The sequence below is a fragment of the Neovison vison genome, chromosome X, assembly GCF_020171115.1.
Source record: "Neovison vison isolate M4711 chromosome X, ASM_NN_V1, whole genome shotgun sequence".
Lineage (NCBI taxonomy): Eukaryota > Metazoa > Chordata > Mammalia > Carnivora > Mustelidae > Neogale > Neogale vison.
This window is the reverse complement of record NC_058105.1, coordinates 84,892,247-84,918,582: the sequence shown is the minus strand read 5'-3', so window position 1 is coordinate 84,918,582 and position 26,336 is coordinate 84,892,247. Positions and strand designations below refer to the sequence as shown.

At 37.7% G+C, this 26,336-nt stretch overlaps 1 protein-coding gene across 7 annotated transcripts in view; it reads left to right on the top strand.

The window, feature by feature from the left end:
- The window catches only part of ARHGEF9 (Cdc42 guanine nucleotide exchange factor 9), a 235,655-nt gene that overhangs the window by 188,329 nt on the left and 20,990 nt on the right, over positions 1–26,336 (top strand). For all 7 annotated transcript variants that reach the window (XM_044234616.1, XM_044234621.1, XM_044234620.1 and 4 more), the window contains 2 exons: positions 4,616–4,859; positions 22,207–22,275. In XM_044234616.1, coding sequence (XP_044090551.1) covers positions 4,616–4,859; positions 22,207–22,275 — 313 coding nt within the window. The remainder of the gene's footprint in view (positions 1–4,615; positions 4,860–22,206; positions 22,276–26,336) is intronic.

Genomic DNA, 26,336 nt, shown 5'->3' with positions numbered 1-26,336 from the left:
ATGAACATCTCAGCTCTTTCCGTAGCTTGGCTATTGTGGACATAGCTGCTGTAAACATTGAGGTACAGGTACCCCTTTGGATCACTGCATCTATATCCTTTAGATAAATACCTAGTAGCATAATTGCTAGGACATAGGGTAGCTCCATATTTAACTTTTTGAGGAACCTCCATACTGCTTTCCAGAGTGGTTGTAACAGCTTGCATTCCCACCGGCAGTGTAAAAGAGTTTCCCTTTCTCTGAATACTCATCCTGAGTTGTTCATTTAAGCCATTCTGACCGATGTGATGTGGAATCTCATTGTGGTTTTGATCTTTATTTCCCTGATGCCAAGTGATGTTGAGCATTCTTTTTTCATGTGTCTGTTGGTCATTTGTATATCTTCTTTGGAAAAATGTCTGTTCAGCATCTTAGCTTTTATTTTTTTTTCCTTTTTTAAAATTTATTTTTTTAATTTATTTTTTATTTATTTTCAGAATAACAGTATTCATTATTTTTGTACCACACCCACTGCTCCATGCAATCTGAGCCCTCTCTAATACCCACCACCTGGTTCCCCCAACCTCCCATCCCCCTGCCCCTTCAAAAACCTCAGATTGCTTTTCAGAGTCCACAGTCTCTCATGGTTCACCTCCTCTTCCAATTTCCCTCAACTCCCTTCTCCTCTCCATCTCCCCTTGTCCTCCATGCTATTTGTTATGCTCCACAAATAAGTGAAACCATATGATAATTGACTCTCTGTTTGACTGATTTCACTAAGCATAATCTCTTCCAGTCCTGTCCATGTTGCTACAAAAGTTGGGTATTCATCTTTTTTGATGAAGGCATAATACTCCATAGTGTATATGGACCACATCTTCCTTATCCATTTGTCCGTGGAAGGGCATCTTGGTTCTTTCCACAGTTTGGTGACTGTGGTCATTGCTGCTATAAACATTGGGGTACAGATGGCCCTTCTTTTCTTTGGAGTAAATACCCAGTAGTACAATTGCAGGGTCATAGGGAAGTTCTATTTTTAATTTCTTGAGGAATCTCCACACTGTTCTCCAAAGAGGCTGCACCAACTTGCATTCCCACCAACAGTGGAAGAGGGTTCCCCTTTCTCCACATCCTCTCCAACACATGTTGTTTCCTGTCTTGCTAATTTTGGCCATTCTACCTGGTGTTTGGTGATATCTACAAAGCTGTGATCACCAAGACAGCATGGTACTGGCATAAAAACAGACATATAGACCAGTGGAACAGAGTAGAGAGCCCATATATGGACCCTCAACTCTATGGTCAAAGAATCTTTGACAAAAGAGGAAAAAATATACAGTGGAAAAAGACAGTCTCTTCAATAAATGGTGCTGGGAAAACTGGGCCGCTATATGTAGAAGAATGAAACTCGACCATTCTCTTACACTGTACACAAAGATAAACTCAAAATGGATAAAAGACCTCAGCGTGAGACACGAATCCATCAGAATCCTAGAGGAGAACATAGGCAGTAATCTCTTCGAAATCAGCCACAGCAACTTCTTTCAAGATATGTCTCCAAAGGCAAAGGAAACAAAAGCGAAATAAACTTTTGGGACTTCATCAAAATCAAAAGCTTCTGCACAGCAAAGGAAACAGTCAAGAAAACAAAGAGGCAACCTATGCAATGGGAGGAGATATTTGCAAATGACAGTACAGGCAAAAGGTTGATATCTAGGATCTATAAAGAACTCCTCAAACTCAACATACGCAAAACAGATAATCATATCAAAAAACGGGCAGAAGACATGAACATACACTTCTGCAATGAAGACATACAAATGGCTATCAGACACATGAAAAATCGTTCATCATCTCTAGCCATCAGGGAGATTCAAAAACCACATTGAGATATCAACCACCTTGAGATATATTGTAGATATCTACACCAGTTAGAATGGCCTAAATTTATTTTTTTTAATTTCTTTTCAGTGTTCAGAATTCATTGTTTAGGCATCATACCCAGTGCTCCATGCAATATGTGCTCTCCACAAAACCCATCACTAGGTTCACCCAACTTCCCACTCCTCTCCCCTCCAAAACCCTCAGATTGTTTTTTTTTTCCAATTTATTTATTTTCAGAAAAAAACAGTATTCATTATTTTCTCACCACACCCAGTGCTCCATGCAAGCCGTGCCCTCTATAATACCCACCACCTGGAACCCCAGCCTCCCCCCACCCCGCCACTTCAAACCCCTCAATTGTTTTTCAGAGTCCATAGTCTCTCATGGTTAACCTCCCCTTCCAATTTACCCAAAAGCACATACCCTCCCCAATGTCCATAACCCTACCTCCCTTCTCCCAACCCCCCTCCCCCCAGCAACCCACAGTCCGCTTCATGAGATTAAGAGTCACTCATGGTTTGTCTCCCTCCCTATCCCATCCCGTTTCATGGATTCTTCTCCTACCCACTTAAGCCCCCATGTTGCATCACCACTTCCTCATATCAGGGAGATCATATGATAGTTGTCTTTCTCCGCTTGACTTATTTCGCTAAGCATGATACGCTCTAGTTCCATCCATGTTGTCACAAATGGCAAGATTTCGTTTCTTTTGATGGCTGCATAGTATTCCATTGTGTATATATACCACATCTTCTTTTTTTTTTTTTAGAGTCCACAGTCTCTCATAGTTCATCTCCCCCTCCAATTTCCCCCAACTCCCTTCTCCTCTCCATCTTCCCATATCCTCTGTGCTATTTGTTATGCTCCACAAATAAGTGAAACCATATGATAATTGACTTTCTCTGCTTGACTTATTTCACTGAGCATAATCTCTTCCAGTCCCGTCCATGTTGCTACAAAACTTGGGTATTCCTCCTTTGTGATGGAGGCATAATACTCCATAGTGTATATGAACCACATCTTCCTTATCCATTCGTCCATTGAAGGTCATCTTAGTTCTTTCCACAGTTTGGTGACTGTGGCCATTGCTGCTATGAACATTGGGGTACAGGTGGCCCTTCTTTTCACTGTATCTGTATCTTTTGGGTAAATACCCAGTAGTGCAGTTGCAGTGTCATAGGGAAGCTCTATTTCTCTTTACTTAAGGAATCTCCACACTGTTCTCCAAAGAGGCTGCACCAACTTGCATTCCCACAAACAGTATAAGAGGGTCCCCCTTTCTCCACATCCTCTCCAACACGTTGTTTACTGTCTTGTTAATTCTGGCCATTCTAACTGGTGTAAGGTGGTATCTCAATATGGTTTTGATTTGAATCTTCCTGATGGCTAGTGATGGTGAACATTTCTTCATGTGTCTGTTAGCCATTTGTATGTCTTCATTGGAGAAGTGTCTGTTCATGTCTTCTGCTCATTTTTTTATATGATTGTCTGTTTTTTGTGTGTTGAGTTTGAGGAGTTCTTTATAGATCCCCTATATTAGCCTTTTGTCTGTTTTGTCATTTGTGAATATCTTCTCCCATCCCTTGGGTTGTCTCTTTGTTTTGTTGACTGTTTCCTTTGCTGTGCAGAAGGTTTTGATCTTTATGAAGCCCCAAAAATTCATTTTCACTTTTGTTTCCTTTGCCTTCGGAGACTTATCCTGTAAGAAGTTGCAACACCATAGCTTTTAAATTGAGCAGCAGGTTCACCGAAATTTATTGTATTATTAAAAGTAAGTAATTTGGGGCGCCTGGGTGGCTCAGTGGGTTAAGCCGCTGCCTTCAGCTCAGGTCATGATCTCAGGGTCCTGGGATTGAGCCCCGCATCGGGCTCTCTGCTCAGCAGGGAGCCTGCTTCCCTCTCTCTCTCCCTGCCTGCCTCTCCGTCTACTTGTGATTTCTGTCAAATAAATAAATAAAATCTTTAAAAAAAAAGTAAGTAATTAAAAAATGAGGAATAAGAGCACCCTGTGTGAACTAATGATGAGTACCTCATAGAGTGAGAGTATTGATCCAATTCTGGATACCAGAGAGTAAAGCAACAATAATAAAAGATAGGCCATATACTGTTTGTATCCATCTACACTTTTATGTGTTTCATGTGGCAATATTTGTGAGATTCATTCAAGTCAATATATGAAGCTATTTATTCACTCTTACCCCCACTTCCCCTACCAGACTAGGCCTTCTCCAAAATCCCCCAGAGTGCTAAGTATTCAACCATTTCCATGTAATCCTTCTTGTCCAGCAGCCTGTGGTCACCTTGGTACTCTTACCACTCATCCCAATTCTGATATGCAGGCTCCTTAGCCTGTTTGAATTCCCAAGTTTGCCCAAGACAAACATCTAACTTATTTCATATTTCTGGAGGGCTTGCAAATATTTTAGAAAAGAAAAGGCCCATGCTAGGAATGCTTGTATGGTTTACTACATCCTGCTCCCCATATATGTGTCTGATAAACACATACAAGGATTGATGCTGTGGTTTGAGGCAGAGTCCTTGGTTGTAGGACAAAGGCTTTCTCTAAGAGCATCTAACCAAGGTATCAATGTCATACTGCTAAACTAACCTGCCTAAATTTGAACAAACAAACCCCTTATGGTGCTCCAAAACAATGGCAGCCTTAGCATCCTGCTGTGTCCATGAGCCAACTCTCCTGGTACCTACTGTCCACATACCTTCAGTAAAAAGCCTTTTCTTCCTTCTCACCTAGGACCTGATCCGAAGAGATATCCTGTACTACAAAGGACGCATTGACATGGATAAATATGAAGTAGTTGACATTGAAGATGGCAGAGATGATGACTTTAATGTCAGCATGAAAAATGCCTTCAAGCTTCACAACAAGGAGACTGAGGAGATACATCTATTCTTTGCCAAAAAGCTGGAGGAGAAAATACGCTGGCTCAGGGCTTTCAGAGAAGAGAGGAAAATGGTACAGGAAGATGAAAAAATTGGTAAGTGACCTGAGAAGAGAAAGAAGAATATAGCTATGAAGAGCATAGAGGATTTGAATTAGTTTTCATTTTTCTAGAAGCAGAGGGAAGATTTCTGTTGCAAACTGACCTAATCTATTTTGGTGGTCTCCTGTTATTAGGTCCTTTTTGCCAGATATAAGTTTCTACTAGTCAGAGTTAAGTGAGAGTTATAATTTACCTCCATCACAGTCTCATACCTAGATAAGACTATTACACTGGAGGCAAACCTCAGTCTCAATTCTCCCAAACATAAAAACATTTATTAGCAAATAAACACAAAAGAAGTCAAACAACATGTTCTGTAATCTCAGCGAAGTCCCATTTTTGTTCTTAGATACATGGCAGCATCTTCTGTGAAGAGGTTAGTCAAGGACGAGCTGGTGATATTATAGCAATAGGCTTCAACTAACTTTCTACTTAGAGTCTGGTGACAAAATCCTCTGATGGAGGATAAGACGTAATACCTATTTTAAATCTTGAGCTTAAGGCTTCCTTCTAAAGGGTAAAAGCTATAGGGTTCACTAGATTTTTATACCCAGGTCTTGTGAGGGCCAAGTACTGTAAGACATTTGTGGCTAGTACACATCTTGAAAAACATTCATTTTGCCAATGAAAATTCATTTTTCACATGTGTTAGGCTAATTAGGCCTCCTGTATTAAAGTGACTGAACTGCTGGAAATAGTTGTTTCTGGAACAAAGACTTCTGAGTGTTTACTGTGTTAACAAATCACCTCTTGAGTATGTATGCCTGATTAAGGCACTTCAGATATTAACTAAATGCCCCTAGAGCACAGATTAAAATTAATGTGCATGTATATATCACACTCTCTGTATAAAAGCATTTTAAAATAAATTGTAGAAAATATAGCTGGGTATAAAACCATGATCACTTGCATGATTCTGTTACACTAAACCATACTTTTTTTTTTTTTTTTTTGCTTTAAATAGGTTGTTCCCCTTTTTCAGAGGGTACATAACTAGTAGAAGGATTTTTCATGCTGCTTTCCAACTGTGGGATTTAGGTGCCATTGACTATAGCTCTGTGGTTTACAAAATTCTATGTGGTCTCTTGCTCATGGTCCTGCCATTCTAGCATAAAAATACCAAACTGGGGGCACCTGGGTGGCTCAGTGGGTTAAGCCACTGCCTTCGGCTCAGGTCATGATCTCAGGGTTCTGGGATCAAGTCCCACATCGGGCTCTCTGCTCGGCGGGGAGCCTGCTTCCTTCTCTCTCTCTCTCTGACTGCCTCTATGCCTACTTGTGATCGCTCTCTGTCAAATAAATAAATAAAATCTTAAAAAAAAATACCAAACAGCCAAGCTTTGTAATTCCTTGAGAAGACACAGTTTCTTTTTTTGCCCCACTCTTAATGAGAGTAGGTTTTTTCTAAATTTTATTGTGCATGTTAGTCACCATACAATATATCATAAGTTTTTGATGTAGTATTCCAAGACTCATTGTTTGCATATGACACCCAGTGCTCCATGCAACATGTGCCCTCCTTAATACCCACCACCAGACTTACCCATCCCTCACTCCCTCCCCTCTAAAACTCTCAGTTTGTTTCTCAGAGTCCACAGTTTCTCGTGGTTCATTTCCCTCTCTGATTTCCCCCCTTCACTTTTCCTTTCCTTCTCCTAATGTCCTCCATATTATTCCTTATGTTCCCCAAGTAACTGAAACCACATATAATAATTGACTTTCTCTGCTTGACTTATTTCACTCAGCATAATCTCCTGCAGTCCATCCATGTTGATGCAAAAGTTGGTTAGGATTTTATATTTAAACACTTAAATGCTCGAGCTGGTAGAAACTGCTTCTAGAAAAATGGGCCTACCCATTGAGTTCTGGTGCAAATAGATTCTTCTCTCCTTCAGTGTTGAGGATTTAAATGGTTCAGAGATAAGGAAGGATGATCAGAAAGACACTACTTAATCTAATCCTAGTTCTCTCCTCAAGTTTGGGTAGAGTGCACATTAATAATTCATTTTGAGGGGCGCCTGGGTGGCTCAGTGGGTTAAACCCTCTGCCTTTGGCTCTGGTCATGATCCCAGGGTCCTAGGATCGAGCCTTGCATCGGGCTGTCTGCTCAGCAGGGAGCCTGCTTCCTCCTCTCTCTCTCTCTGCCTGCCTCTCTGCCTACTTTTGATCTCTGCCTGTCAAATAAATAAAATCTTTAAAAAAATAATTCATTTAGAGTCCCATTGAAGCCAGATAGCTTTTAACATATGAACGTTGCAATGGGACATGATGTAGGGTCATACAGAAATACTATTGGACTGTTTCAGTGGCAGGCAGCAGCAGCCTCTGATACCATCTAGTTTGTTAGACCTATTAAAGGAGTTGTCTTAGTGTGCTTTATGTAGACCCTAGGTCAACTCAAAGATCCCCACCATTCTGTCTGTTTCCATTGTGATATTTCCCACACAATGCCCTAATAACCTGTAACTTTAAGAATCTGCTTCTAATAAAAAAGCCTCCAGAAAGTATTTTTTAAATATTTTTTCAAGTTTTAATTTAAATTCCAGATAGTTAACATAAAGTGCAATGTTAATTTCGGGTGCAATTTAGTGATTCTGCACCTACACACAGCACCATATGCTTGTTATAAAAACTGTACTCCTTAATTCCCATCACCTCTTTAACCCCTCCACCAGACCACCACCCCTCTGATAACAATTGCTTTGATCTCTATATTTTAAAAATCTCTTTCTAGTTTCCTTCTCTCTTTTGTCCCCCCTATGCTCATTTTTTTCTTAAATTCAACATATGAATTAAATCATATGGTATTTGTCTTTCTCTGATTTATTTAGGTCAGCATAATACACTCAGGCTCCATCCACGATGTAGTACACACACACACACACACAGAGGAATATTGCTTAACCATATAAAATAACAAAAACTTGTCATTTGCAATGACATGGATGGAGCTACAGAAATTACTTTCTGACAAACCTATATTATCTTTTTTTTTTTTTAAGATTTTATTTATTTATTTGAGAGAGAGACAGTGAGAAAGAGCATGAGCGAGGAGAAGGTCAGAGAGTGAAGCAGACTCCCCATGGAGCTGGGAGCCTGATGTGGGACTCGATCCTGGGACTCCAGGATCATGCCCTGAGCCGAAGGCAGTCGTCCAACCAACTGCGCCACCCAGGCGTCCCTATATTATCTTTTCTAAAACATTCTTTTTTTCTAATTACAATGATATCACTTTTGTTGTAGGCAATTTTGGGGAAAAACACAGAAAAATAGAAAATTAAAAATCACATTAAAACATTCTACCCAGAAAGAGATAACTTTTGTAAATATTTGATATATTTCTTTCCTGTTCTATTGTGTATAAATAAAATACTAGGGCTAAGATGGCTGAATCTTTTTTTATGTCTCCCCCAAACTCTACCTCTCCATGATGAACAGTTCTAATTTTATATCCTCATTTTACATTTAATATCATATCATTAGCGTTTCTCTAAATCATTTGTTTTTTAAATTTGTGTTATTTTATTTAAAGTCAATTAATTAACATATAGTATATTATTAGTTTCAGAGGTAGAGTTCAGTGATTCATCAGTGGGATATAACACTCACTGCTAATTACACCACATGCCCTCCTTAATGCCCATCACCAAGTTACCCCATCCCCCCATCTTCCTCCCATCCAGCAAACTCAGATTGTTTCCTATAGTTAAAGGTCTCTTATGGTTTTTCTCTCTAATTTTATCTTACTTTATGTTTCCCTCCCTACCCCTATGTTCATCTGTTTTGTTTCTTAAATTTTACATATGAGTGAAATTATTTCTCTGACTGACTTATTTCACCCACAATAATACCCTCTATTTCCATATATATATATATATATATATATATATATATATGCACACATACACACACACATACATACATATATACATACATACATACACATACATACATACATATATACCACACCTTCTTTATTGATTCATCTATTGGTGGACATATGGGCTCTTTCCATAGTTTGGCTATTGTGGACATTGCTGCTATAAAGATTGAGGTGCCTCCCGGGGTGGCTCGGTGGGTTGGGCCGCTGCCTTCGGCTCAGGTCATGGTCTCAGGGTCCTGGGATCGAGTCCCGCATTGGGCTCTCTGCTTGGCAGGGAGCCTGCTTCCTCCTCTCTCTCTCTGCCTGCCTCTCTGCCTACTTGTGATCTCTCTCTGTCAAATGAATGAATAAAATCTTTAAAAAAAAAAAGATTGAGGTGCCTCTTCAGGTCACTATGTTTATATCTTTTGGATAAATACCTAGTAGTGCAGTTGCTGGGTTGTGGGTAGCTCTATTTTTAACTTCTTGAGGAACTTCCCAGAATGTCTGTACCAGCTTGCATTCCCACCAACAGTGTAAGAAGGTTCACCTTTCTCCACATCCTTGCCAACATCCCTGTTTCCTCATAAGTTAATTTTACCAGTCTGACTGGTGTGAGATGGGATCTCATTGTAGCTTTGATTTGTATTTCCCTGATGCCAAGGGATTTGCAACATTTTTTCATGTGTCTGTTGGCCATTTTTATGTCTTCTTTGGAGATCTATCTGCTCATGTCTTCTGCCCATTTCTTGACTATATTTTTTTTCTTTTCTGGGTGTTGAGTTTAATAAATTCCTTATGAAACTTGGATACAAACCCTTTGTCTGATAAGACATTTGCAAATATCTTCTCCTTTCTGTAGGTTGTCTTTTCGCTTTGTTGATTGTTTCTTTTGCTGTGCAGAAGTTTTTTTATCTTGATGAAGTCCAAAAAAGTTCATTATTGCTTTTGTCTCCCTTGCCTTTGAAGACATCTTGAGCAAGAAGTTGCTGTGGCCAAGATCAAAGAAGTGTTCTCTAGGATTTTGATGGATTCCTGTCTCACATTTAAGTCATTCATCCATTTTGAGTTTGTTTTTGTGTATGGTGTAAGAAAATTATCTAGTTTCTTCTGCATATGGCTATCCAATTGTCCCAATACCATTTGTTGAAGGAACGTTTTTCCATTCCATGGTCATTCCTGCTTTGTTAAAGATTAGTTGATCATATAGTTGAAGCTCCATTTCTGGGTTCTGGGTTCTGTTCCATAGATCTTGTGTCTGTTTTTGTTCTGGTACCATACTGTCTTGATGATTACAGCTTTATAATATAGCATGAAGCCTGGAATTTGATGCCACCAGGTTTGATTTTATTTTTCAACATTCCTTTGGCTATTTGGAGTCTTTTCTGGTTCCATACAATGTTTAGGATTGTTCGTTCCAACTTTATGAAAATTGCTGATGGTATTTTGATAGGGACTCATTGAATGTGTGATTGCTTTAGGTAGCATAGGCATTTCAACAGTATTTATTCTTCTAATTCATGAGCACAAAATGTTATTACATTTCTTTGTGTCTACCTCAATTTCTTTCCTAAGCGTTCTATAGTTTTCAGAGTACACATCTTTATCTCTTTGGTTAGGTTTATTCCCAGGTATCTTATGAGATTTAGGGCAATTGTAAATGGGATCAATTCCTTAATTTCTCTTTCTTCTGAAAAATGAGAATTACGGAACAATGTCCCTGACAAACATGGATGCCAAAATTCTCACCATGATAGTAGCCAGTAGGATCCAACAATACATAAAAAGGATTATTCACCGTGACTAAGTGGGATTTATTCCTGGGTTTCAAGTGTGACTCAACATCTGCATATCAGTGTGATACACCACATTAATAAAAGTGAGGACAAGAACCATATGCTCTTCTCAATTGATGCAGAAAATGCATTTGGCAAAATACAGTATACTTTCTTGATTAAAACTCTCTGCAGTATAGGGATAGAGGGAACATACCTCAATATCATAAAAACCATATATGAAGAAAAGTGAATATCATCCTCATTGGGGAAAGATGGAGAGCTTTTCCCCTAAGGTCAGGAACATGACAGGGATGCCCAATCTCACCACTGCTATTCAGCATAGTACTGGAAGTCCTAACCTCAGGAACCAGGCAACATAAAGAAATAAAAGGCATCCAAGTTGGCAAAAAATAAGTAAAACTTTCATTTTTCACAGATGATATGATATTCTTATGTAGAAAACCCAAAAGATTCCACCAAAAAATTGTTAGAACTCATACAGGAATTCAGCAAAGGGGCAGGTTATGAAATCATTGTACAGATATCAGTTGCATTTCTATGCCATAAATCAGTCAATTTTTTTTTAAGTTATGTTCAGTTAACCACCTTATATTACATCACTGGTTTTAGATGTATCTTCAATGATTCATTAGTTGCAAAAAACACTAGTACCCACACCAACACATGCCCTCATTAATACTCATGACCTGGATACCCCATCACCCCATGCCCGTCCTCCTCTGAAACCCTCAGTTTATTTCCCAGAGTCCACATTCTCTCATGGTTTGTCTCCCCATCTGACTGCCCCCCTTCAGGTTTCCCTCCCTGCCTGTATGATTTTCTGCTATTTCTAAGGTTCCACATATGGGTAAAACTATATGATAATTGTCTTTCTCCACTTAACTTATTTCACTTAGCATAATCCCCTCCAGTTCCATTGATGTTGATATGAATAGTGGGTATTCATCCTTTCTCATGGCTGAGAAATATTCCATTGTATATATATACCCCATCTTCTTTTATCCATTCCCCTTTGGAAGAGCATCTCAGCTCCTTCCACATTTTGCCTATTCTGTACATGCTGCTTTGAGCATTGGGGTGAAGGTACCCCTTCTTTCCACTACATCTGTATCTTTGGGTTAAATACCTAGTAGTGCAATTTTTGGGTCATGGGGTAGCTGTATATTTAACATCTTGAGGAACCTCTATACTATTTTTCAGAGTGGTGGGACCACTTTGCATTCCCATCAATAGTGTAAGAGTGTTCCCATTTCTCCACCTTCTGGCCAGTGTTGTTTGTTTCCTGCCTTGTTACTTTTTGCCATTCTAGCTGGTGTAAGGTGGTGTCTCATTGTATTTTTAATTTGAATTTCCCTGATGGCTAGTGATGTTGAACAGAACATGTGTCTGTTAGCCATTTGTATGTCTTCCTTGAAGAAGTGTCTGTTCATGTCTTCTGCCTATTTTTTCTTGATTTGTGTGTGTGTGTGTGTGTGTGTGTGTGTTGAGTTTGAGAAGTTCTTTATAGATCTTGAATACCAGCACCCTTTATTTATTATTTTTTATTATGTTATGTTAGTCACTATGTAGTATGTCATTCGTTTTTGATGTAGTGTTCCAAGAGTCATTGTTTACATGTAACACCCAGTGCTCCATGCAAAACATACTCTCCTTAATACCTATCACTGGGCCAAACCATCCCCTGATCCCCTCCTTGCTAAAACTGTCAGTTTGTTTCTCAGAATCCATAGTCTCTCAATATTCATCTCATCCTCTAATTCCCCCCTTTCATTCTTCCCTTCCTTCACCTAATATCCTCCATGCCGTTCCTTGTGTTCCACGAGTAAGTGAAACCATAAGATCATTGACTTTCTGTACTTAACTTATTTCATTCAGCATAATTTCTCCAGTCCCATCCATGTTGATGCATTGATCCTTTCTGATGACTGAGTAATATTCCATTGTACATATGGACCACATCTTCTTTATCCATTCATCTACTGAAGGGCATCTCGGCTCCATCCACAGATTGGCTATTATGAACATTGCTGCTATGACCATTGAGGCGCATATGGCCATTCTTTTCACTACATCTGTATCTTTGGGATAGCTTTTATCTTGTTGAAGTCCTGAAAGTTCATTTTTGCTTTGTTTCCCTTGCCTTTGTAGATGTGTCTTGAAAGAAGTTGCTGTGCCCAATGTCAAAAATGTTACTGCCTGAGTTCTCCTCTAGGATTCTGTTGTATACCTGTATTACGTTGAGTTTATCTTTGTGTATGGTATAAGAGAATTGATCCTAGGAGGGGTCCTCTCTGCCTCTTGGAGAGAAATTCTTGTTTCCTTCCCCAGAATTCTTCCTTCCTTCCTTCTATATATAGCTGTCCAATTTTCCTAGCACCATTTATTGAAGAGACTGTGTTTTTTCTTTTTTTTTTTAAAGATTTTATTTTATTTATTTGAGAGAGAGAGACAGTGAGAGAGAGAATGAGCAAGGAGAAGGTCAGAGAGCGAAGCAGACTCCCCATGGAGCTGGGAGCCTGATGTGGGACTCGATCCCGGGACTCCAGGATCACGCCCTGAGCCGGAGGCAGTCGTTTAACCAACTGTGCCACCCAGGCGTCCCGAGACTGTGTTTTTTCAATGAGATATTTTTTCCTCCTCTGTCGAAGATTAGTTGACCATAGAGTTGAGGGTCCATATCTGGGCTCTCTATTCTGTTCTGTTGATCTATGTGTGTGTTTTTGTACCAGTACCATGCTCTCTTGGTGATCACAACTTTGTAAGATAACTTGAGATCAGGCAACATGGTGCCCCCAGCTTTGTTTTTCTTTTTCAACATTCCTTTGGCGATTTGGGGTCTTTTCTGCTTCCACACAAATTTTAGGTTTGTTTATTCCAGCTCTTTGAAAAATGTTATTGATATTTTGATTTGGATGGCACTGAAAGTGTAGAATGATCTGGGCAGCATAGTTAACAATGTTTGCTCTTCTGATTCATGAGCATTGGAAGTTTTTCCATCTCTTTGTGTCTTCCTCAATTTCTTTCATATGTGTTCTATAGTTTACCTCTTTGTTTAGGTTTATTGCTAAGTATCCTATGGTTTTTGGTGCTCTTGTAAATGGAAGTATTCCTTAATTACTCTTTCTACACTTATAGTATTAATGTATTGAAAAGTAACTGATTTCTGTGCATTGATTTTTGTATTCCACCATATTGCTGAATTGCTGTATGAGTTCTAGTAATTTGTGGTGGAGTCTATTGGGTTTTCCATATAAGTATGCTGTCATCTGTGAAAAGAGATTTTGACTTGTTCTTTGCCAATTTGAATGACTTTTATTTCTTTTGGTGTTTGGTTGCTAATTCTAGGACTTCTAGAACTATGTTGAGCAATAGTGGTGAGAGTTGGCATCTCTGTCATGTTCCTGACCTTAAGGGAAAAGTTCTCTGCTTTTCCCATTGAGAATGATGTTTAGTGTGGGCTTTTCATACAAGGTTTTTATGAAATTGAGCAATGTTACCCCAACCCTACATTCTCAAGGGTTTTAATCCAAAAAGAAGGCTACATTTTGTCAAATCCTTTTGATACATCATTTGAAAGGATCATATGGTTCTTGTCTTTTGTTTTATTAATGTGCTCTATCACGTTGATTGATCTGTGAATGTTGAACCACACTTGCATCCCAGGAATAAAATGTACCTTCTCATGATGGATAATTCTTTTAATGTACTGTTGGATCCTATTGGCTATAATCTTCTTGAGTATTTGGGCATCCATGTTCACCAGGGATATTGGCCTATAATTCTCCTTTTTGATGGGGTATTTGCCTGGTTTGGGGATCAGGGTAATATTGGCCTCATAGAACAAGCTTTGAAGTGTTCCTTCTGTTTCTATATTTTGAAACAACTTCAGTAGAATAGGTATGATTTCTTCTTTAAATATTTGGTAGAATTACCCTGGGAATTCTGGGGAATCTGGCCCTGGACTCTTGTTTGTTAGGAGGTTTTTTGATAACTGCTTCAATTTCCTTACAGGTTATTGGTCTGTTCAGATTCCCAATTTCTTCCTGTTTCTGTCTTGATAGTTTATAAGTTTCTAGGAAGGCATCCATTTCTTTGAGGTTCCTTAATTTGTTAGCATGTAGCTGCTGGTAATAATTTCTAATAATTCTTTCTACTTCCTAGGTGTTAATCATTATGTCTCCCCTTTCACTCATGATTTTATTAATTTGGGTCCTTTCTCTTTTCTTTTGGATAAGTCTACCAGAGGTTTATTGATCTTATTAATTCTTCCAAAGAACCATCTTCTAGTTTCATTGATCATTTCTACTGTTTTTCTGGTTTCTATTCCATTGATCTTTGTTCTGATCATTGTGATTTCTATTCTCCTGCTTGGTTTAGGTTTTATTTGCTCTTCTCTCTCCAGGTCCTTCAGGTGTAAGGTTAGCTTGTGCATTTGGGGTTTTTCTAATTTTTGGAGAAAGGCCTGTATGGCTATATATTTCCTCCTTAGTACTGCCTTTGCAGTATCCTGTAGGTTTTGGACCAATGTGTTTTCATTCTCATTGATTTCCATGAATTATTTAAGTTCTTCTTTAATTTTCTGGTTGATTCATTCATTCCTTAGCATAATTCTCTTTAACTTCCACATGTATGAATTCCTTCCAATTTTTTTCTTGTGACTGAGTTCTAGTTTCAAAGCATTGTAGCCTGATAACATTCAAGGAATAATCTCAGTCTTTTGGTATCAATTGAGACCTGATTTGTGAACTGTTCTGCGGTCTATTCTGGGGGAAGTTCCTTGTGCATTCGAGAGGAATGAGTATTCTGTTGCTTTAGGGTGGAATGTTCTATATTTATCTATGAAATCCATCTGTCCAGTGTGTCATTCAAAGCCTTGTTTCTTTGTTGATATTTTGTAGGATGATCTATCCATTGCTGAGAGTGGAGTGTTGAGTTCTCCTATTAATGTATTATTATCAATATGATTCTTTATTTTGGTTAACAGTTGGCTTATGTAGTTGGCTGCTCCCACGTTGGGGGCATAGATATTTATGATTGTTAGATTTTCTTGTTAGGTAGACCCTTTAAATATGATATAATGTCCCTCTACATCTCTTTTTATTTTAAATTTTTAACTTTTATAAACATATATTTTTATCCCTAGGGGTACAGATCTGTGAATCGCCAGGTTTACACACTTCACAGCACTCACCAGCACATACCCTCCCCAATAAATGAAACAAGATGGGATTGGGAGGGAGACAACCCCTCTACATATCTTACCACAGTCTTTGGTTTAAAATCTAATTTGTCTGATATGAGAATTGCTACCTCAGCTTTCTTTTGAGGTCTCTTGGCATGATAAATCATTCTCCATCCCTGCACTTTCAATCTGGAGGTGCTTTAGTTTCAAAATTAGTCTTATAAACAGCATATGAATGCATCCTGTCTTTTTATCCAGTTTGCAACCCTGTGCCATTTCATGGGAGCATTTAGGCCAGTCACACTGAGGGTAACTATTGAAAGATACTAGCTTACTGCCATCATATTGTCTGTAAAGTCCCTGTTTCTATAGATTGTCTCTGTAAATTTCTGGTCTATATTACTCTTGGGGTGTTTCTTTTATAGAACCCCACTCAAAATTTCTGGCAGGGCTTGGTTGGTGGTCATGTATTCTTTAGATTCTGCTGTTCCTAGGATCTCTTTGTCTCTCTGTACATTCTGAGTGACAGCCTTATGGAATAAAGTATTCTTGGCTATATGTTCTTCTCATTTAGTACCCTGAATATGTCTTGCCAGCCCTTTCTGGCTTGCCAGGTCTCTGTGGACAGTTCTGATATTATTCTGATATTCCTCCCTGTACCTAAGACATCTCTTTCCCCTAACTGCTCCCAGCATAGCTTCCTTGGCTCTAAGATTTGCAACATTCACTATTATATGCCAGGGTGTTGGTCTATTTTATTGATCTTGGGAGTGGTCCTCTCTGCCTCTTAGACACAAATTCTTGTTTCATTCCCCAGATTAGGGAAGTTCTCAGCTGTGATTTGCTCAAATATACCTTCTAGTCTTCTCCCTCCACCCCCTCAGGAATCCCAATAATTCTGACATAGGATCATTTCATAGCATTATTGATCTCTCTAAGTCTGATCTCATGGACTTCTGGGTGCTTATCCCTATTCTCCTTGGCTTCCTTCCTTCCTGTCAGCCAATCCTCTAGATTACTATTTTGTTCTTCTGCCTCATTTACCCTGCCTGTTAGAATATCCAGTTTAGGGTACATCACATTCATAGCATTTTAAAGTTTGGCCAGATTAGATCTCATATCTGCCCTTATAGATTTTATATTGTTGCTAATGCTTTTTGCAAGCCTAGCTATTGACTTCATAATTGCTACACTGAAGTCTATCTCTAACATTTTGCTTATGTCCATATCCATTATATATGTGGCAGAGACCATTGTCTCTGGTTCTTTTCTTTGTTGGGAGTTTCTCCTCCTAGTCATTGTTTTGAGGGTTGGTTGAAGGAATGTACAGACCCCAAAATATCAACCGTGACCCAAGCTAAATGCACCCTAGGAAAATATGGAGTGGTCAGAAGCCACCACCAAAAAAATAACCAAAATGAAAAACAAGAATAATATTTATAAAATTTTAAAAAATTAAAAAGGGGGTGAGAGGAAGGGGGCATATAATCTCTCAGTGTGGACAAATTTGGATGTTTCAGTTTTTCCTGAGTGTATTTTGGTCTGTTTGTTAGAGAACTTTACTTCCTAAAATTATAAGTAAAATATAATGTGTGTGTGAATGGACACATATATATGTGTATATATGTGTGTTTATATGTATTTATATACATATATGTGTGTGCATGTATATATACATACACACAAACACACATATATACATATATATGTATACATATATATATATATAAATACTGAGTAAGGGAATAAAGGACTATAATGAAACATATATCTATAAAAATATAGGTGTAAAAAAGTACAAGTTAAAAAGCTACTATGAAATCTAAGTTGATATCTTAAATATCTATTTAAATAAGAACAAGGTAAAAACAAAATAAAAACAGAAGAAGCATAAGTTAAAGAATAAAAAGTAAAAGAGAGTTGTATCTGAAAAATAAACAAGCTGTGAGGAAATGCCTGGAGCTCAATATACTATTTTCCCCTGGTGTTGGGATTTTACAGTCTTATGGGGAACACAAAGTTGTGGTCCTCTTGTTCTTCCAGCCTGTTTTCTTAGGGAGGGTCCTACCACATTATTTCTCAGACAACCCTCCTTGGGCAGATTTGCACTGCTCCCTTTGGGGAAATGCTGATCTCAGTGGAAACACATTTTTTTGAGCTTTTGTTCTCTGGCAGCTTTCTGCCCCTCTTCCAAGGGTCAGAGCAAAAATGGCCACACCCAAACATCTGTCCTAGAGCAGAGAATTTGATGTCTGCTCTCTTCACTAAACCCTCCAGAACACAGTTTCCATTTCTGCTGTCTCTGATGGTGTGCATCCCCCGTGACTCTCTCAGAGGGCGTTCCAGGTGCCCTGGCATGTCCCTGCCTTTTGTGCTTCTAAAACTGGGAGCAGCCATGCACAACCCACAGCTCCTGGATCATGTCTGGGTGCCACTCTAAAGCCCTTTCCTGACTGCTACTCTTCTTTGTATTTTTTCCGTCCCTGGCACAGGAGGCTTTTGCACTCTGGTATTATATAAATTTCCAGGAACCAGCTTATGGAGGCTCCCTCCCCCTTCTGTTTATCTTCTGATATTTTCCTGCAGATTCACAAGTCTGCCCTTTCTACCTGGTGACAGGCAGTGTTTTTCTTCTTATAGAGACCCAGTTATATATTCTTACCTCTCAGGCTTATCTTGTAGGTGTTCAGAATGATTTGTTATATATCTAGCTAAATACAGGGGGTTGGTTGGAAACGGGGTCCCCTACTCCTCTGCCATCTTGCCTCTCCTGAGATTAATATTTTTAATTATTATTTTTATGGCTGTCATATGCATTTACGATAGTGTTTTTTTTTTATTTTTTCTCTTTTAATGATAAAATGAATACATGGCCTTAATAACCATTTAAACACATACCAAAGTCTAATAAAGTTTAACATTATTTTCCCTTCTCTGTCACTCCTATGCTCTGTGAGATAATCAGTATAATTGTGGTATGCCTATTTCCATACTTCTGTTCATATAAGCATATATACAGATAAGGCTTTTTAAAAACTTTTTTACTTATAAAATTATACCAAACATATTACTCTGTAACTTGTTTTTTTTTTTTTAATTTAATTTATCACAAGTAACTCTCTAGATGAGGAATATAGAATCTAACTATAATTCCTTCTGTCAATCAGGGTTCAACCAGAGAAACATAACTCATAGACAATGTATTATTAAGAGATTTATTCTAGGAATTGGCTTATGTGATTACAAAACCTGGCTAAGCAACTCCAATATCTATGGAGCAGGCAGTCAAATGCAAGATCAAGGGCAGGCTCAAACTCATGGGCATAGTCCAAAGCTGTCATCTATAGGCAGGAGGATCATGAGAAGGTTGAGACTCTGCATACATGGGCTTAGGCTGAGAGAGAATTTCTTCTCCTTTGTGGGGAGACCTCTACCCTGTTTTTTTATGTGATAAAAACACCGTGAACTTTATACTTTTAACACATTTTTACGTGCATAGTATAGTAATATCAATTATAGGCTCAGTGTTATACAGCAGATCTACAGAACTTACTCATACCTTGTATAAATGGAACTAGAGAGTTTTGATAGGATTGCTTTGAATTTGTAGATGAACTTCACCAGAATGGATATTTTAACAATATTAAGTCTTCCAGTACAAAAACAAAGAAGCAAAACAAAACAAAACAAAACAAAAAACAACAAAAAACTAAAGACCCAGCAATTGCACTACTGGGTATTTACCCTAAAGATACAAACATTGTGATCCGAAGGGGCACATGCACCCGAATGTTTATAGCAGCAATGTCCACAATAGCCAAACTATGGAAAGAACCTAGATGTCCATCAACAGATGAATGGAAAAAGAAGATGTGTTATATATACACAATGGAATACTATTCAGCCATCAAAAGAAATGAAATCTTGCCATTTGCGACAACGTGGATGGAACTAGAGCATATCATGCTTAGCGAAATAAGTCAATCGGAGAAAGACAACCATCATATGATCTCCCTGATATGAGGAAGTGGTGATGCAACATGGGGGCTTAAGTGGATAGGAGAAGAATAAATGAAACACGATGGGATTGGGAGGGAGACAAACCATAAGTGACTCTTAATCTCACAAAACAAACTGAGGGTTGCTGGGGGGAGAGGGGTTGGGAGAAGTGGGGTGGGGTTATGGACATTGGGGAGGGTATGTGCTTCGGTGAGTGCTGTGAAGTGTGTAAACCTGGCGAATCACACACCTGTACCCCTGGGGATAAAAATATATGTTTATAAAAAATTAAAAATTTAAAATTAAAAAAAAAAAAAACAAAAACTAAAGACCAGTCTCACTAATGAGCACACATGAAACTATCTTTGATAAGACAGGAACAGGGGCGCCTGGGTGGCTCAGCGGGTTAAGGCCTCTGCCTTCAGCTCAGGTCATGATCCCAGCATCCTGGGATTAAGCTCCACATCGGGCTCTCTGCACAGCCGGGAGCCTGCTTCCTCCACTCTCTCTGCCTGCCTCTCTGCCTACTTGTGATCTCTGTCAAATAAATAAATAAAATATTAAAAAAAAAAAACAAGCAGAATTCAGCAGCACATGAAAGATCATACACCATGACCAAGTCATATTTGTCCCTGGGATGCAATGATGGCTTAACATGCAAATCTATTAATGTGATAAAATTAAATTAAAGATAGAAACCACATCATTATATCTATAAATGCAGAAAAAAGGATTTGACATAAGTTATCATTTTTTCCTGATAAAAAACTCACATTAAACTCTGTATAGAAGGAATTTACCTGGATATAATAAAGGTCTATGAAAAGGCCTACAGCTAACATCATACTCATGGGGGAATAACTAAAAGCTTTTTCTCATAGATCAACGACAAGAAAAGGATGCCCATTTTCACCACTTCTATTCAACATACTAGTGGAAGTCCTAGTGAGAGAAAATTAAGCAAGAAAAAATAAATAAATCAAAGGCATCCAAATGGGAAAGGAAGAAGTAAAATTATTTCTGTTTGTAGATGCCATTATTTTATATATAGAAAACCTTTAAGACTCCACAGGAAAAAAAAAAATCTTTTCTATCTAATAAATGAATTCAGTAGAGTTGAAGAGTACAAAATCAACATACAAAAAATCAGTTGTGTTTCTATAAACTAACAATGAACTATCTGAAAAAGAAATGAAGCAAACAGTCCCAACTATAATCACATCAAGATAGATGTGATTATACTTAGGAATAAACCAAGGAGGTAAGAGACCATACACCAAAAATATAAAATCTTGCCAAAAGAAATTAAAGAACACATAAATAAACAGACAATATTGTTAAAATGTCCATTTTACCCAATGTTAGCTATAAATTTAATGTGAACTTATCAAAATTCTAATGGTATTTTTTACCAAAATAGAATTAACAATCCTAAAATTCATGTGGAACCACAAAAGACCCATCATAGCTAAAGATATTTGAGAAAGGAAAACAAAGCTGAAGGTATCATGTGAAAATATATTACAAATCGACATGAATTAAAACACTGTGGTACTGGCATAAATATAGGATATAGACCAGTGGAATAAGATAGAGAGCTTTGAAATAAACCCACACATATACAGTTAATGTATTTTTGGCAATAGTACCAAGAATACACAATTGGGAAAGGAGTTTTCTTCAATAAATGGTGCTGGGAAAACTGGACATCCACATGCAAAAAAATGAAATTGATTTCCTACCTTATACCATACATGAAAATTAACTCAAAATGTGTCAGACATGATTGTATGACCCAAAACTGTGAAACTCCTAGAAGAAAACATAGGGAAAGAGCTTCTTGGCATTGATCTTGGTAATGATTTTTTTTTGGATATGATACCAGAAGCACAGTCAACAAAACAAAACTACAGAAAAATAAAATGCTTTTGCACAGCAAAGGAACAGAATGAAAAGGCAACCTATGGCATGTGAAATCTTTGCAAATTACATATTTGATAGAAGGTTAATTTCCAAAATATATAAGGAACTCTTACAACTCAGTAGCAAAATATCAAATAACTTAATTTTAAAAATGGACAAAGGACTTAAATAGACATTTCTGTTACTTCATTAATTTTTGCTATTGATTTTTTCTTCCTTTTGAGACTTAAAAAAATCTCTTATTGTAATCTCTTATCTTTTGACTCATTATTTCCTTGTTTATGTTTTTGCTTGTGGTTGAGAAATAGTTTTCCACTTCACACCAAACTTTATTCATCCATTCTTCATTTAACAACTTCTTAACTCATGGTCTCATTTTTTTTTTGCCTCTGTTTACTATGAAATGCATTGCTATAGCTAAATATTTGTTCAAGTGCTCACCATTTATTTATTTATTTGCTTTTCAAGACTTTTGCTATATCTTGCCAAAATTACTCTTTCAGAAAAGTTGTACTAATTTTACATTTAAGAAAGGTCTATGTTTTTATAACAGAATCATGTATTTTTATGTTATAGGCTTTGAAATTTCTGAAAACCAGAAGAGGCAGGCTGCAATGACTGTGAGAAAAGTCCCTAAACAAAAAGGTAAAGCTGCCTGTAACCACCACCACCCCAGCAGCCCCACTTACTCTCTTTGTGAGACTGGGAAGCCATAAACTATGTGATTTGCATATCTGTAGGTTTGTTTCCAGGCTGACGTTCACTTAGTGTGTTGGTGAGTGTTTGGGTTTCCAGGTGTCCCTGATGAGAGGTGGCAAATGGTCCTAAAGACATAAGTCTTAGGAGTAAATACTGTAAGGTAGTTAGGTCCAAAGATAGTTCTTTGGATACAGGAAAACATAGAATTTCTATTTCTTTTCCTTTTTACATAAGGAAAAGAGAGAGAAAAACTAAACTTTATTCACAATTTAGAGACAGTCCATAATAATTGTAAATTTTATTAATAAGTATATTGGGAATATGTATACGATTTTCTTTCATTTGCTTGTGGGCATTTTCAAGATTAGGAGTCTCAAATCAGGATGGAGAACTGCATGCTGAACCAAGACAGAAGATTCAGATATTCATTCTCTTTCTCTGAACCATAAACTAAAGTACTTTAAAAAAGGAAAATAGGGGCACCTGGGAGGCTCAGTCTGTTGATTGTCTTACTCTTGATTTTGGCTCAGGTCATGATCCTCAGGTCTTAAGATAGAGCCCCACATTGGGCTCCATACTGTATTTGGAGCCTGCTTGAAATACTCTGTCCCTCTCTCTCTGATCCTTCCTTCCCACCCTACCCCCATGTGCCCATACTAGCGCGCACTCTCTCTCTCTCTCAAAAAAAAAAAAAAGGAAAATACCTAAATACCTTAAGAATCAATTTTATTATCAAATGAAGCTTTATTTTCTCATTTTTCATGAAGTAGACATAATTAAAATGCTTAGTTGAACAAAAGAAAGTAATTCATGAAGCCTCTTCAGTACAAGTCATTTTATATAAGTTCTTTAATTTTATCTTTATGCTACTTCTGAAAAGGAAGGCATTATTAGCCTCATTTTCAGATGAGGAAATAAAATCTTTGGGGTGAAGTGATTGTGAACTTAACTCATCTTGATTATAAGTCCACTGTTCTTACCCCACTATCTCAGGGTTCTGCTGGCTCTCTGTGCTGGGAAAGAACAGCTCACTTTTTTGTCTCACCTCAGTTACTGACAGTTGCTTCTGTTACTGACCACCACTGTCATTTTCCCCACGTGTAGGTGATCTTAATGAGACCTCACTTTCCCCAGCCCCTTCCTCTGCTTTCTAAGTAGTCTTTTTAATTCAGAATGAGTCACCATACAAAATGATTAGATTCAAGTTGCCTGAAATTCCAGTGACCACATAAAGCAACCTTAGTTATTCCCAAATGAAGCTCCTTTCCACCAAGGAAGCTGTGTGCCTGTGAATATCTGATCTCCAATTAAACAGTGCACCTAGCTGGGACCCTCTGGCTAGACATGTCTTCCTTTTAACTGTTTATTGTTTCTTGCCCTTGGGAGGCACTCACTGGCTCTTTCTCTCATCATGAAAATGTGATTATCTTCAGACAGGGAATTAAAGGCAATCACTCTTAACCTCCTGGGAATGAAAACATGAGAAATAGTGTTAGAAAGCTATCTGGAGTTAATGTCAGTGGAGATATGATCTGGATGACTAGGGAAGCCCTATGAGAGACTGTGTTCCTTCCTTAGACGTAGATATAAGCAGAACAGAACCCAGTCAGTTGGGGAATCCTCAAGCTATAAAGAGGCTACTGTCCTAATAGCTTCCTGTTTCCTGGAGGCTCTTAAACCTTGAGCTTCTCTTACTCTGACCCCCTCCACCGTCCTCGCCACAATGACATTCATGATGGGATGGGACCCATTTACCTCAATTCAGATTCCCGCAAGCCTATCTGAGGCTGGCTGTTTGTGTGTGTGCGTGTGTGTGTGTGTGTGTGTGTGTGTTGTTTATTTTTTTGTTTGTTTGTTTGCTTTCACTATGAACTCTTAAAGCACAAGAACAACCATAAAACAACAAATCGGAAAATAATTCAGCTCACTCATACCAAGCTTTTTGTCAGGTTCCTTTTCCACCTGTCTAGTCACAAGACTATTCCTTTTAGGTCCTCTCTTACTCTCCAGTATATAAACATTGGTTCACATGGGCAACTTTCCACCTTAAACGATTCTAAAGTTTTCAAACTCATTTATTTTCAAACCTTGCAAAATTCCTACAAATCTCCTTCTTTATTTCTATTTCTAGTTTTCAAGACTGTCCTAGTCCAGGACTATAAAGACTGATATATTTTGAGACTCAAGGTAACTACACATGTGGAAACAATTGTCAAACCTAGGAATTCAATAGTTTTATACATAAGAAGAACAAGAAGGGAATTCTTCCAGATACCCATAAAAGCCAGTTTCTTTAACCCTTACAGTGACCGCATCCTGGAAGTGATGGGAACATTGTTGTTAAGATTTCTCTAAGGCAGATGTAATTGGATAGGAAATTATTCTAGTGTTCTCTTCTGACCTCATCCATAATGCCATGGGTCCTTATCAACTCCTCTGGAGGAGAGGAAGTCTATCTGTAAGATAAGCAAAGAAGATAAAGCCTAGCTCCAAGGAAGGCATTTTACGTTTACCTTTCATACTGTCTTAGTTTTAAGAACTGATGTATAACATATTGGAATTTTAATACTAATTCCTAGTCTATCAACCCATTTCAGTCTGCCATCATGGAGCTACATAGTGCCATGGGCAAAGATCCCATCTCCACAGGCTATAGGACCATCTCAAAAATCAAATGAACATCCTAAAGTAACTAAAATAATCTTGAAAAAGAAGAGTAAAGTTGGGGTGCTCAGTCTATACTGATTTTGACACAAATTATATGGGTACAATAACCAAGACAATGTGGTATTGGGAGAAGGATAGACATATTGTATTAGTGGAAGAGAACAAAGAAACCAGAAATAGACCTATACAAATATACCCAAGTAATTTTTGATAAAGATGTAGAAGAAATTTAGTGGAGGAAGGGTAGTCTTTTTAACAGATGCTGCCTCAGCCATAGATCAGAAATAAACTTCAACCTAAACTCATGCCTTACAAAAATGAACTAAAAATACATAATGGGCTTAAATTTAAAGCTACAAAACTTTTTTTAAGGAGAAAATCTTCATCTAGTTCTAGGCAAAGAAGTTCTTAGACTTCATACCAAAAGCTTGAACCATGAAATGAAAAATTGATAAAGTGGACCTCATCAAAATAGACATTTTTCCTCTATGAAAGATCACATGAAGAGGAGGAAAAGACAAGTTATAGGGTAGGAAAAATATTTGCAAACCATGTATCTGAGAAAAACACTATTATCTAGATATATAAAAAACTATCAAAACTCAGCAGTTAAAAAAAAAAAAAAACCACTCCAATTAGAAAATGGGCAAAAGATGGATATTTTACTGTAGAGGATTATATGGATGACAGTTAAGCACATGAAAAGGTGTTCAACATTATTAGTCATTGGATAAATGCAAATGAAAACCACAATGAGATGCCACTATATACCTCTTAAAAGGGCTAAAATAAAAAATAGTGACAACACCAAATGCTGGCAAAGTTTTAGAGAAGCTCAATCATTTATACCTTGCTGGTGAGAATGCTAAATGGTACAGCCACTCTGGAAAATAGTATGATGGTTTCTTAAGACACAAAACATAACACTACCATATAACCCAGAAAGTATACCTGGGTAGTTGTCCCAGAGAAATAAAAAATTACTTTTACAAAACAAAACAAAACAAAAAACAAACAAACAAAAAACACCTCTATATGTTAAATAATCTGAATTTAAATAAAATCTTGGAGGAAAAAAAAACACCTCTAAACAAATGTTTATAGCAGCTTTGTTCATGATAGCCCAATCTGGAAAGATCACAGATGTCTTTGGTGAGTAATTATGGAATATCCATGCCATGGAATATTACTCATGAATAAAAATGAGCCAGCTATTGCTACATGCAGCAACTTGGGTGAATATCCAAAGAATTACACTAAGTGAGAAAAGCCAATCCCCAAAAGTCTCATATGGTATGACTCCATTTATGTAACATTCTTGAAACATTGTCATTTACTAA